Below are 12844 nucleotides of genomic sequence, written 5' to 3'. Positions count from 1 at the left end.
TTGGGGTTTTTTAAAGTAACCTGGGTGTTTGGAACAAAACAGTCATTAACTTTCTCCTTTGTCTAGTTGATCATCTTCTGTTGCCAAGTCATTGAGATGATCAATTATTATTGTCTATGTAAATGCCTTTTTAAAAATACTTTGTTTTTCCATAAGCAGGTGTACTTGCTATATTAGACCAGAGTAAATGTTAATAGGCAGTGCTGCTAGTCGCCAGTGCCATTAATCATTGAAATGTGGAATTACTAGGGCTGTCAAATGATTTAAAAAAATTAATCGCAATTAATGGTGATTAAACAATAATAGAATACCATTTATTTAAATATTTTGGATGTTTTCTACATTTTAAAATATGTTGATTTCAATTACAACACAGAATACGAAGTGTACAGTGCTCACTTTATATTTTTGATTACAAATATTTTCACAGTAAAAAAAGAAATAGTATTTTTCAGTTCATCTAATACAAATACTGTAGTGCAATCTCTTCATTTCTAAGTTCAACATGTAATTACAACTTTCATGATATAGAATGATGTACAAAAAATGATGCATTTAAAAAAAAAGTAAAACTTTAGAGCCTACACGTCCACGCAGTCCTACTTTAGTGAATCACTCAGACAAACAAGTTTGGTTACAATTTGCAGGAGATAATGCTGCACGCTTCTTGCTTGCAGTGTCACCTGAAAGTGAGAACAGGCGTTCGCATGGCACTGTTGTAGCCGGCGTCACATGATAATTACGTGTCAGATGCGTAGTGCCTCACTCTACTCAACTATCGGTGTTTTATAAGACCGGTATCTGTAAAAGCTACGTAGAGGTTGAGTAGAATCCAGAAGTCACTGTTGTAGATTTGTAATAATCAAGTCTGTGCACTTCTTCAGCTGGCTTAACAAACACTTCTCCTCCTCTTCACATAAGGACTCAATATAAGTGCCTTCATTAGCCAACTTCTGGACTGAAGCCCTTTTCTTCCAGTAAATTATAATATATTTATATTATATTTTATACGTTTCAATTAGTATTCTATTGTTTAACAGTGCAGTTAATCGAGATTAATTTTTTTTGAGTTAATCGCATGAGTAAACTGCGACTAATTGACAGTCCTAAGAATTACAGATTGTTTTGTGACATAGATAGATATAAATGAAATGGTGATTGTTCTGTCACTGTGGTTTATCTGATTCTCAGTATGTCAGGTGTGAGGAAAGTGTGTCAGGAAAGTGAAATAGCAACATACTGCATAAAGTGGACACATAATAGTATTGTAATTGGTAATACACAGCAGGACTACAAAATACGTAAAGCAAATGCTGCAATGTCGCAATAAATTTACCATGGGAATATTACATTTTGTTGCTTCAACTGTAAATTGTGTAATGCTGCCATTTTGGATTCTCCTGTTTAACTAAGACACTAAGGTGGGCAAAGAAAAACCCGTGACTGGTCTATGCCAGCTGATGTGGGCTGCGGCGCTGTTTCATTGCTGTGTAGACTTCTGGACTTGGGCTGGAGACCGAGCTCTGGGACCCTCCCACCCTGCAGGGTTGTAGAGCTTGGGCTCCAGCCCGAGCCCAGAAGTCTACACAGCAGCGAAACAGCCCCACAGCCTGAATCTTGTGAGCCTGAGTTGGCTGGCATGGGTCAGCTGCAGGTTTTTCTTTTCTGTGTAGACATACCCTAAGAGCAAACTGCTACACTGCATTTGAAGCTTTCTCAGTGTGTTTGATTGCTTTTTCTTTTGATTTTGAATGTTCTTCAAGTAGTGTCCTCCATGTCAGGATATGTGCTCCTGTGCACTCTGGATCGGAAATTTTTCATCAGCAGTGTCTGCGGGTCCACAACGGTGTTCTCATGCTCTTCTATGAGGTCATATCAGGAGGGATGGACCTGCTGCCACTCCAATTCCTTCTCATTTGCTTGTGGCTGTGTCGTGACATCTGCTAGCTAACCTCTTGGTTTGCTATCCTGTTGCTAAAATTTCTTTATTTTTGTTTAGCACAGTTTGTGCTTTTATAAAGGGGGGTTTTCCCCTTCCCTTTTTTGCCTGATTCAGACCTTTGTTTTTTCTCAGGTCTTTGGGTCATGGCCTGGAATTTACGTTACGCCCAAGACCCTGGGCTTTAAAGCCGGCCAGACCTGCCATGGGTCTTTCCCCCACAGAGACAGTTCAAGCTGCTCCATTGCCTTGCGGAATCTTGCATCCCCTCCCAATCTAAGATCTGCTCAGGATTTAAGAGCAGATCGAATAAATTGAGGAAGGACAGGTTCAGACACCTGTCAGTGGAGTGCTCACTGAGACCTGTGGGATTCAAGTAACCCCCCTTGTACATCAGATCCTTAGAGAGCTCTGGTGATAGTCTCTACTGGCAGTAAACGAAGACCCTGCAGGCCTTTCAAAACCATCTAAGCCAGAAGTTCTCAAACTTCATTGCACTGTGACCCTCTTCTGTCAACAAAAATTACTTCACAACCCTAGGAGCGGGGACCAAAGCCTGAGTCCACTCAAGCCCTGCTCTCTGGGTAGGGGGGCCAAAGTCGAACCCCAAGGGCTTCAGTCCCAGGCAGGGGGCCTGTAATCTGAGCCCCAGTGCCCAGGGCTGAAGCCCTCGGGCTGAAGCCCCAGCTGGTGGGGCTCAGGCTTTGGCCCCATGCCCAATCCGAGTCTAAGCCAGCCCTGGCAACCCCATTAAAACAGGGTCACTACCCACTGTTTGAGAACTGCTGATCTAAACCATTGAAGAAGAGAGGGCTTTCTTCCCCAGAATGGGAGAAAGGAAAGAGAAAAGTTACCCTCAATCTGGGTCTCAGGGACCTTGTGACTAGTTATGGGAACTACTGAGGCTCCCACCAAGACCACAGCACAGGCTAAAAAGGCCATGCCATGTACCGAGAAACCATCTGGTAAACTGCCTAAAGTGGCACCTATATTAGCATTGAACTCTGACTCCGAGATATAAGGATCCCAAGTCAAGTCGTAATCATTGTCAGTACTACCTCCAGCAGCCAGACATGAAGGAGGCACCAGTTGTACTTCAGTAACGTCTCTGGTACTCCTGATGTTTCCTATCCAGAGGCCCTGGTACTGTCTCGTCTTTTGACCCTTGAGGACCTTTGGATTCTGGAGGAGCCTGAGCCATTGTTGCTGAGGGGTACTGTGAGATGCTCCCCACTGGTACCATCTTTCTTGTTGGAGCCTACTTAACCTCCACTACCATGTTCAGTGTTCTCTTGCCCCCGGTACCATCACTGCCTTTAATCCCTCATGGCTCATTGTGGATACATAGATGCATTTCCAGTGGTATCAATTGGATACCATCTGATATCTTAATATTAACAGGGTCTGGTACTGATGCAATTAAAGGACCCATTTCAGGACTCTGTACTCATTCAACCACAGGTAACTGGCACCATTTGCCCCTCCAGTTGACACAGGCAGTAACTCCTTATCAGATTCAGAAGTGTCTATTCAGAGTTCCCCTTTTGAGCCTCCTTCATTTGGGGTTCACCTTGGAAAAACTTTTAGCAGGGGATACACCCAACCCTGGCAAGGAGAAGTAGGGTCCTGTCTCTTTCCCTCCATCCAATGTGAAGTGCAGATGATTCTGCTCGAGGCGAGGATACAGGTGGAACGCAGTGGGAGATGCCCTAATAGTTCTTTGGGCTCACATACTGCTGTATGTTTAATCCTGACTCCCCTACTGCTCAAGCATCTAAACATAGCAAAAAAAACTACATAAAAGGATACACTTCCGGACTTGGTACAGTCACTGATCTATACTTCCTCTTGCATCTTGTCTGACTGACACTCTCAATTACTAATTCAGTTTAAAAATCACAGGATTATCCCTGAATTCACCTAGTTGATATAATAGTCTTCCCTCCCTCCATTGTGGGGTTTTCAGTCTTCACCTACCCAACCATGATGAGGTTTCTCAAAGACCTCTTTAAACTTCTTCTCTCCAATTAAAGAACCAACTCCACCACAGGAACTCCAATTTAGTCTTCAACACACTGAGAAAACCCCCATTTGAACCTGTGGTGAACTATTTTCTCTTCCATCTGTCTGTTAACACCTCATTCCTCATACCCATCACCTTGATCAGGAGGACAGGGGAGGTTGGGGCCTTGATAACTGACCCACTGTACATGGTGTTCTGTCACAACAAGGTGACTGTATCCATGCCCTCGCTTCTTTCCTAAAGTTTCCTCGGGATTCTACTTCAGCCAAGAAAATCACCTACTGTTCTTTTATCCCAAGCCTGACTCTTCAAGAGAAGACGTGAGCCTTCATATACTGGATGTAAGAAGAGATCTTGCCTTTTATCTAGATAGCACTAGGCCCTTTAGGACTTCACCCAGATTTTTTTTTCAGTTGCAGAACACATCAAAGTACAGGTGATTTCCCTTCAGACTACCCAAATGGATTGCAGGATCCATCTTAAAGCCTCAGGGTTTTGTCCCCTTCCAACTGGCTGACTCCACCAGTTGCCATGCTGAGAAACATATGCATCACAGACAGGGCCAGCTCCAGGCACCAGTGAAGGAAGCAGGTACCTGGGGCGGCCAATAGAAAGGGGTGGCACTCCCTGCGTTATTGGGGTGGCACATTCTGGTCTTCGGCCGCAATTCGGCGGCGAGTTCTTCATTCCCTCTCTTCCAATTCAGTGGCGGCTCAATTGGGTTTTTCTTTCTTTTCTTCGCCGCTTGGGGCGGCAAAAAAGCTGGAGCCAGCCCTGATCACAGACATCTGCAGAGCAGCACCCTGGTCTTTGAGACACACGTTCTCCCTGCACTACGCTCTTGTGATTGCTTCCAGAGCTGATGCTGTTCTACATTCTGTAATGAATGCACCTCCTCATGGAGGTACTGCTCAGGAGTCTTTGTGGCATGGAGCACCCATAAGGACGCTACTTGAAAAAGGAGAGGTTACTTACCTTGTACAGTAACTGGAGCTCTTCAAGATGTGAGTACCTATTGGTGCTCCACTCCATGCCCTCTTTCCCTTCTGCTTTTGGAGTCTCTAGTTGGACTTCTATGGTTGAGAAGGAACTAGAGTGGCAGCGGGTTCACCCCTTCCTATATGCCCTTGTACTGGGGCACGAGGGTATCTAGGTAACAAGCGTGCAAGGACCTGTGGCCACTGCTGATGACAGAGCTCCATTCCAGAGTGCACAGTCATGCACACATCCTGCTGAGGACACATCTCAAAGAACTCCAGTTACTGTACAAGGTAAGTAATCTCTCCTTCTGCCAGATTTCATATGACAATGGTTTCAGCCCTCCTCAAATAGGTTTAAGGCAAATAGAAAGTTTTAAGTATCAAATATTTCATACATCATTGATTTACTTTTCTAAAATACTCTACTATAAATATGGATGAGAGCTCTCTCTTTCAAATAAGAAAAGTTCTTTTGTATGCAAATATTATAATCCTAATTATATGGAAAAGTGGAATAATCTTTTTATTTCCACCTTGTTCTAATATTATTAGGAGACCCATTAGAAGTGTAGTTTAGCCAGTGTTGCGCAATCCCTGGGTTTTCCACAAGTTTTTTTAATGAAGTTACTACTTTTTCTTCTCAAGGTAAGTAGAATTATAATAGGTCCACATTCTTGAATCCATGCTCTTGCATATGACTGGATCTGGAATACGTCAGAGCTAAAATTCAGAAAATTTAAATGGCTGCATCGGTAAGGTGGCATGCGCCGTCCTTCTTTGGAGACTTTCAAATAAAATCCCTGTGGTACTGTCGATCAAAGAAGCTCTAGTTTTGTAGCAATCATTATATAATTTGAAATTAGTCATGGATTTTCAGGTTTCAAGCATGACACTATCATAAGTGAATTTCCATTTATTATTATTTCCAGTAATTGCATATAATAGCTCTGCATTCATTCACTCAACCAACATCTCTTGGAGCAAAGGAGTATTTTTAGATTCAGTGATACTTTTGATCAAATAAGAACTGAAGATTGATGCAGATACCACTGATGAGCAGGTGTAATCTAAATATCATAGATCTTCTAAAGCAGGTAGGCAAACACATGTTCTGATGAGGTGGTTTTAACCCCTCAGATTTTCAGTGTCCCAACTGCTCGTGTGCAAGAGCATGAACCCAACGGTGTGGATCTATTATAATTACTGTCTTCAGAGAACAAGGATTACTGGTAAGTTATTTTTTTCTTTCCTGGAGTCATTGGCATTTTGGTTTGGTGTTGTAACTACCTGTGGCCTTTTTTTTTTTAATTTTTTTTAAATTTGCTGCTGTACTGTACAGTAGTGCAGGATGATTGAGTAATTTTCAGCCAGGAATGGGAAGGGTAATATAAATATTTCAGCTGCCACTAAGAAGTACTATTCTTGCTGTTTCATTGGGCAAGATTGAGTCTGAATGTATTAAAAATAGAACTTAATATCTTGTAATAGAATTATAAGTTATGAGAGTGTTTATAACAGTACTATAACACATACTTATTCCTATTACAATACAGGAGATAAAAAGTTATTTGCTTAATTAATTAATACCTGAAAGTTTCAGGTCTATGATCATTCGAATATCAACAGAAATATGATTTAAATGTTCAGTGCAATATTTTACTTTTAAAGAGTCATGCTAAATTTCAGTATTTCAATTTAAAGAAATGAACAACATTTTAAAATCTGTCATAGAGTGTAGAAGAGAAGTTACTCAGATACGTTAGACAATCCCATATTTAAAGCAAATGTAAAGAGTGGAAATTCTGGTCCATTTAAAGGAATGCTGTTTCAACAGAAGTGAACTGTTACCCTATTTTTCCAAGAAAGCCAGTCAATTTGCATGTTTTGACACAATAATCTTGGACTACACCTTTGTAGCTAACTTGAGTAGGCGTAATGTATTAGTTGTAAATCCATAAACATTCTGTACTATCTGGTGTAGGTAAGAGTCAGGACAGAGCGCCAGATGGCATGTCTTCCCTAATAAACACAGGGAATAAAAACTATAGTTGATTTTGGGGGTCAGAAAAAGAATCTGTTCTACTGTATTTTCTCCATCTTAAGTGTTTCAGATTGCCTCTTAAGCTTACAAAAGGACTACTTTTCATAAGTTGCTATCTTTGGCCATTTGTTCTACGTTCCAGATATCTCTTGTATGAAGTTTTTTATTTACTTCTGTTTCCTTTTCAGCATCAGTTGGTAATTTCTTGTTTTTAATTTAATTTCCATTCCAAACATCTGACGTAGATCAATCCATTGATTTCTTTTCAGTATTTTCTGTGCCACAGGCTCCCTTAGGAACAGTTATTACTTATTTGTAAAATACATTTTATAGACACTTCTTTTTACATTTCACCAATGTTCTCTGTAAAATGCATGCATATATGGCCATGCAACATTCTTCCATATACCGTGCATGTCACAAACCTTAGCACTCACAGCTTCCTAAGCAGCAAAAGAAAAAGCCAGTTTTAAGTGGACTAGTTTTGTTTCAGAGCATTGTTGAGTACTAAGAACTGGGCCAGTGTGTTTCGTTTGTCCCCAGCCCTTACCCAGGAGCCTCACTATACGCAGCACTGGGACTACCTCCAAATTTATGTAGTAACCAGGTTCTACTGTATCTCACCCTAAGAACAGTTGAAATACGAGATACTGAACATGCTTGAAATCAGCTGTCTGTATATAAAAAAAAAAAGAGAATTAATACATTTTACTTCATTATTTTGACTCAGGAAATCATATTTTGATGAACACGTGAAGTAAGCTTTAGTTTTATGAAAATTAAGCAGATAACCAGTAAGTTCATTGGTCCAGGGTGAAGCTCAGGGCATTTAGTATTCTAAATTACCATTACCTAATACTTGAAAAATCAAACATACTATTTTTGTTTTAGTTTTGAGATTAAGTTGAATTTATTCTTTTTTGTTAGAAGTCACTGTGTGCTTTTCTTTGTTTTACATTTAAAATGCCAAAATTCTGAAATTCAAGATACAAGGACATTATTTTATTTTTTCATCCAGTATTTCTAAGGAACTATAACTTCAGCCATTCTTAGCGTCTCTTTTGCATTGTAAAGGTAAGGAATGTATGAAAATTCTGCTGTCCTTTTCCCACCCCAGTGGGGATGCTATTTTAGTGCTTGGAATTTGAGGATTATATTAAAATACTTCATAAGTGCAAATTTGCCACATACTTTTGTGGTGAGGAAAAAGGATTGATCTTTTTTGAAAATTTTTATTTTATTTATTCATAGTCTGCCTGATGTGTGGGTAAATGAAAGTGAACGACATCAATTAAAAACTAAAGTAGTTCATTTATCAAAACTACCAAAAGATACTGCCTTGCTTCTGGACCCAAACATATACAGGTAACTTCCTAATTTTAAACCTCTTACATTATTGAAATAAAGTCTTAAGCCTCGCTTAACTTTTTGATGCCAGAAGCCAAGATTGCTAATGCATGATGCACCAGTGCAGGGGACTTCAATCCTGCCAGTGTACAGGGGTTAAGTTCTGAGGTTTTAAGTCTTTTCAGAATTGCTTAACTTCTTGAACTGAACTCTAGTAACTGAGAAACAGGGAATGTATGTATTTACCAAGTGTATTTTACTTTTTTGTGCTTGGTGTACAGAAATTCTAGTAAAGGAGGTACATACAGTGGAATCCTGAAAGATCACTTCTGTTAAGATCACATCCTGGTTTGTATACCAATTTTTTTAAAGTCCAAATTTATCTTTTCATATTTTACATTCAGCTGTAATACATGCAGTATTACTTTGGCTATGTCTACACTACAGCCGGATCGACGCTCTGAGATCGATCCACCGGTGGTCAATTTAGCAGGTCTAGTGAGGACCCGCCAAATTGACAGCAGATTGCTCTCCAGTTGACCCCTGTACTCTAACCCCGACAAGAAAAGTAAGGTAAGTTGACGGGAGAGTTTCTCCCGTCGACCCCTGCAGTGTGGACCCCGCGGTAACTCAACCTAAGGTATGTCGACTCCAGCTACGTAGCATAGGTCGACTTACCGCGGTAGTGTAGACATAGCCTTAGAAACCTGTACTTGTATACAAGTACTATTTTTTTAATACAAGATTCTTTAGCCTTTGGGGTGGGGTGAGGGATAGTACATGTCTTTGAGCAGTACACACGTGTTTTTAGGACTTCAGATTGGCTTCTAATCATCACATTTCTAATATTTTCTTGTTATTCCTTTGTGTTAGCGTGCTATACTTAATCCTATAGATGCCCACAATTGTATCTTGTGTAAAAAATATTTTAAAGGTAATCTGAAATGCTTTTATTTCTTTTTAAACCAGTTAAGATCCCAAATCAATAACAGGATGATACATGTGTAGGATTAATTATAAAAACTTAAATTGAAAATCTGGTTGTTTTCCATTTACCTGCCATGTTCAAAGTTCAGTGTTCTTGTGTTTCTTGACATCACTAACGTCTAAAGCAATACACAGAACACTCAGCTGAGGTCTGGATGTGTATTGAGCCTTTCAGTTCACCTTCATAGTCAATTTACTTCACTAATCAAATTAATGGATTTTGAGTATGGAGAGAATTAATTTTACTATATGTTCGGTCTCTCTAAAAGTAAGTATTTTAAATACTTACTTGAATATGAATGACTGATGTGAACTAATAATTCATAAGTGTTATGAGAAAAATTAGACTGTATCTTGTTTTAAAATGTTTAACACAAACTGTTTTTATTCCCTGCTTTAGGTATTAGTTACGTGTAATTTTATGGCCCAAATGGAATTTAACTGATGTCATATAGATCAATTTGTTTATTAATTTATTTTTTGCCAACTTTCTAGAAGTTCTCATGAAAATGGTTATGATGATCCTTTCAAATGAAACTCTAATGTTTTTTGGGCTAAGAGATACCCCAGTAAAACTACTAAAATACCCCCCCAGGAAGTAATCTAGAATTTTAACTCTTGGAATTGTGTACTGATAAATATTGCTCTTTTGGAAACCTCACAGTATTGTTTGATCAAAGAACTGAAACTGGAGCCTAAAACTTGCATGGGGGAAGAATTATTGAGGGGATACTAGTCACAGTACAAAGGCTGAAATAATGGATCCTAGTATGGGGTTTTTCTAAAATGACATTTGTTTGAATAAAATTTTATGAAAATAAATTGTGTATAATCATGATTCCAAAATACTCCATACACAGCTATATTGAATCAGCTGTTGAGATGACCTCGAACCATAAATGTATCATCTTCTTTTGCAGAACAATGCCACAGAAGAGGTTGAAGAGGTAAAAACCAAGCAATTGGGGACACCTGCAGTCTTAGTCACTGACAATGGAATTAGAAATAAAGTTGCACATTAGTCAAGGCCCCCCAACCCACCCCCCTTCTTTTTTTCAAATCCTTAGATAATATTTATGCTTAGTGTAAACATTCTGTGAATGAAGTAGATGCTTCTGTGGAATATATTAATATATTACTGTATATCCACATTGTCATGGAATGGTACAGTGGGAGACTGAGCAAACACTCTTCTGGCAACTTAGTGGAACAACTAAAAGGCTTTGCATGCTTGCTTCTTTAAGCTGCTTTTCTTTTGTTAGTATATACAGTAGTTTGATGAAAAGAGGAAGTAACTAACCATCACAACTTACACAGTTCCCGGGAGAACTCTTAACAAGCTGCTAAGAGTTTAACACTCACCAGACAATGAACAAACTACCAAGGCTTTATCCTATTACCTTCTGAGTATGGTGGATCGTGATCAATCGTCATTTGTACACTTGTGCGTCCTTTCACAAAAACTAATAAGAGACATTAAATGATGTTTAAACAAATGTTAATGGAATGCTTGTTTTTCCCAATCAGCTATAAATTCATATATCCAAGTAAGACTGAAAGGTGTTGTTAAGAGTGTTGCAGTATGTCTGACCCTTTTTCAGGACTAGTACTGTATGTTAATGAGGTCTACTTTTATGTAATCTTTATTACTGAACGGTTTTTGAAAAACCTCTACTTTAGCAGTTAGTGAAATTGGTGTTTGATTTTAATTTTTTGACCTTTTAAGACACTGTCACTTGTACAGTATATGTTTTTTTTATTTGGCCTAATCTTTTCTAGATGTAAAGAAAATGATATTTTTTTAAAACATCTAGAAATTCAACCTTTATGCACCAAAGTTGGCTTTGAAAAGGAAAATAAAATCACTTTCTTGCTTAATAAGCAAGAAATCATGGATTTTTTTAACTTACAGAAATAGAAATGTGTGTAACTTGTTAGTCTTGTATGGAGACAAAAATGTTGCATATAGATAATAGGACATTGCTTGTAAATAATTCAGCAGATTTGTAATATATTTTTATATTATGAAATGTACTGTAGATGTTTTTCTAGAGGCATGAAAGTTAAAATGTATATATTATGTTAGAAAATATGGAAGGATATTGTAATTCACTAGTGCTGCCAGAAGAAATGTTTAAAAAAGCACCTTCCTAACAACAACAAAAGTCGTTTGCATACCTAAGGGACTATGTACTACTGTTAATATCTGTTGTAAGAACAAAAATACATTGAACATCCTTCCCAGAAATCTTTGAAGGATGAACAGAACCCATAATGGCACTCCTTTCTGATAGTGAACGTGAAATCAGTCATTTCCTTGCTGTTGGAAGGAACTAATGTAAAATATATGTGCAGTCAAACTGCAGAATTAGTCTTCCTTATTGGGGAGGAATTTTCACGTTACTACAGTGAAACGAAAAACCAGCAGTTTTTACACTAAAATTTTATTAAATAGAATAAAACTTAGAATTAATCCTTTGGCTGCAGGGTTAAGTGTTTCCTAATATAATACGAATGCATTCTGCATTGGTACTGACACAAGAGACTTGCTTGGCTCCAACGGGTTAAATATGTTACTTATATACATGAAAAATCTTATCAAACAAAATGAAGTGCAGATTAAAAGCACCACTAATATAAGATGTTCTGGAATGGTTGGTTAATAAATAAGGGTATTATTCATAAGATTTGTAGCAACCTGACTTTATTTTTAAAAAAAGTACAGTGTTTTGTTTAATTTTTTTGCTTGAGCACTTCATCTACTGCTTATTCTGTACCTATAAAGTAATCCACAATCTCTTTTTTTGGTTCTTTTTTAAAATTTGTTATAAAATTGCCAAATAGAAGTGTTTCAGATATAGTTTGTATTTGTATTTTTTTAATTTTATTGCTTCATGAGTTCCTTGTAAGTCATCTATAATTGACAGATGATTGTAGACCTTGCCTGAGTATTTTTTCTAATAAAACAAAGCAAATAACCACATGTTAGCTTCCAAATTGTAACCATTTAATGAAGGTTTTAAAAGAGCTGAAGATATAAATTAAATATCTTTTTAGTTTCTCTGTAAATGATGGAATGCACACTTAAGAGTTGTTGGATATAAATCCTGTACTATACCTGTAAACCATTAATAATCAACCGGTGATTGTCTGTTCTTGCATTTGAGAAAAGCATTCTGTGATATCCTAATGATGCAGGAGTTGCTTGGGGTGGGGCAGAGGGGCACGAGGGTGGAAGAGTCCATTTAAAACCAAAATGCAGGGGGACAGACAGAATTAAATCTGAGTTTGCACTGGTAACAAAAAGGTAAGTGCATTTTTTTTGCTTTGTTTTAGCTTGAAGAAAGTTTCTGAAATGATTTATGCTTACACATATCCACTTTCTAAATATATCTAATTCTTTTGTGTCTGTGTGTGCTTCAGATGCAAGAATTAAGTGCCAATGATTTGTTGCTCCAAACAAATACCAACTTTGATAGAGGTATACCAGGCACATGCAACAGTATTTCCACGCATCTGTCTGAGTG

At 38.2% G+C, this 12844-nt stretch overlaps 1 protein-coding gene across 4 annotated transcripts in view; it reads left to right on the top strand.

The window, feature by feature from the left end:
- The window catches only part of AEBP2 (AE binding protein 2), an 86929-nt gene extending 74674 nt beyond the window's left edge, over window positions 1-12255 (top strand). The window contains exons 7-9 of one of the 4 annotated variants that reach the window (XR_014709920.1): window positions 6080-6171; window positions 8235-8348; window positions 10238-12255. Coding sequence is in view for 2 of the 4 variants with exons in the window: in XM_084617356.1 (XP_084473482.1) it covers window positions 8235-8348; window positions 8612-8666 (169 nt within the window). In the remaining 2 variants the exon portion in view is untranslated. Of the gene's footprint in view, window positions 1-6079; window positions 6172-8234; window positions 8349-8611; window positions 8679-10237 lie in introns of those variants that run through there. The other 3 variants (XR_014709921.1, XM_084617356.1, XM_084617357.1) reach the window with 3 other exon arrangements.
- Window positions 12256-12844: the final 589 nt, after the last annotated feature.

This window comes from Lepidochelys olivacea (genome assembly GCF_965140295.1).
Source record: "Lepidochelys olivacea isolate rLepOli2 genome assembly, chromosome: 1".
Lineage (NCBI taxonomy): Eukaryota > Metazoa > Chordata > Testudines > Cheloniidae > Lepidochelys > Lepidochelys olivacea.
Note: the sequence above shows the minus strand (reverse complement) of the source record. Positions and strands in the feature narration are given on the sequence as shown.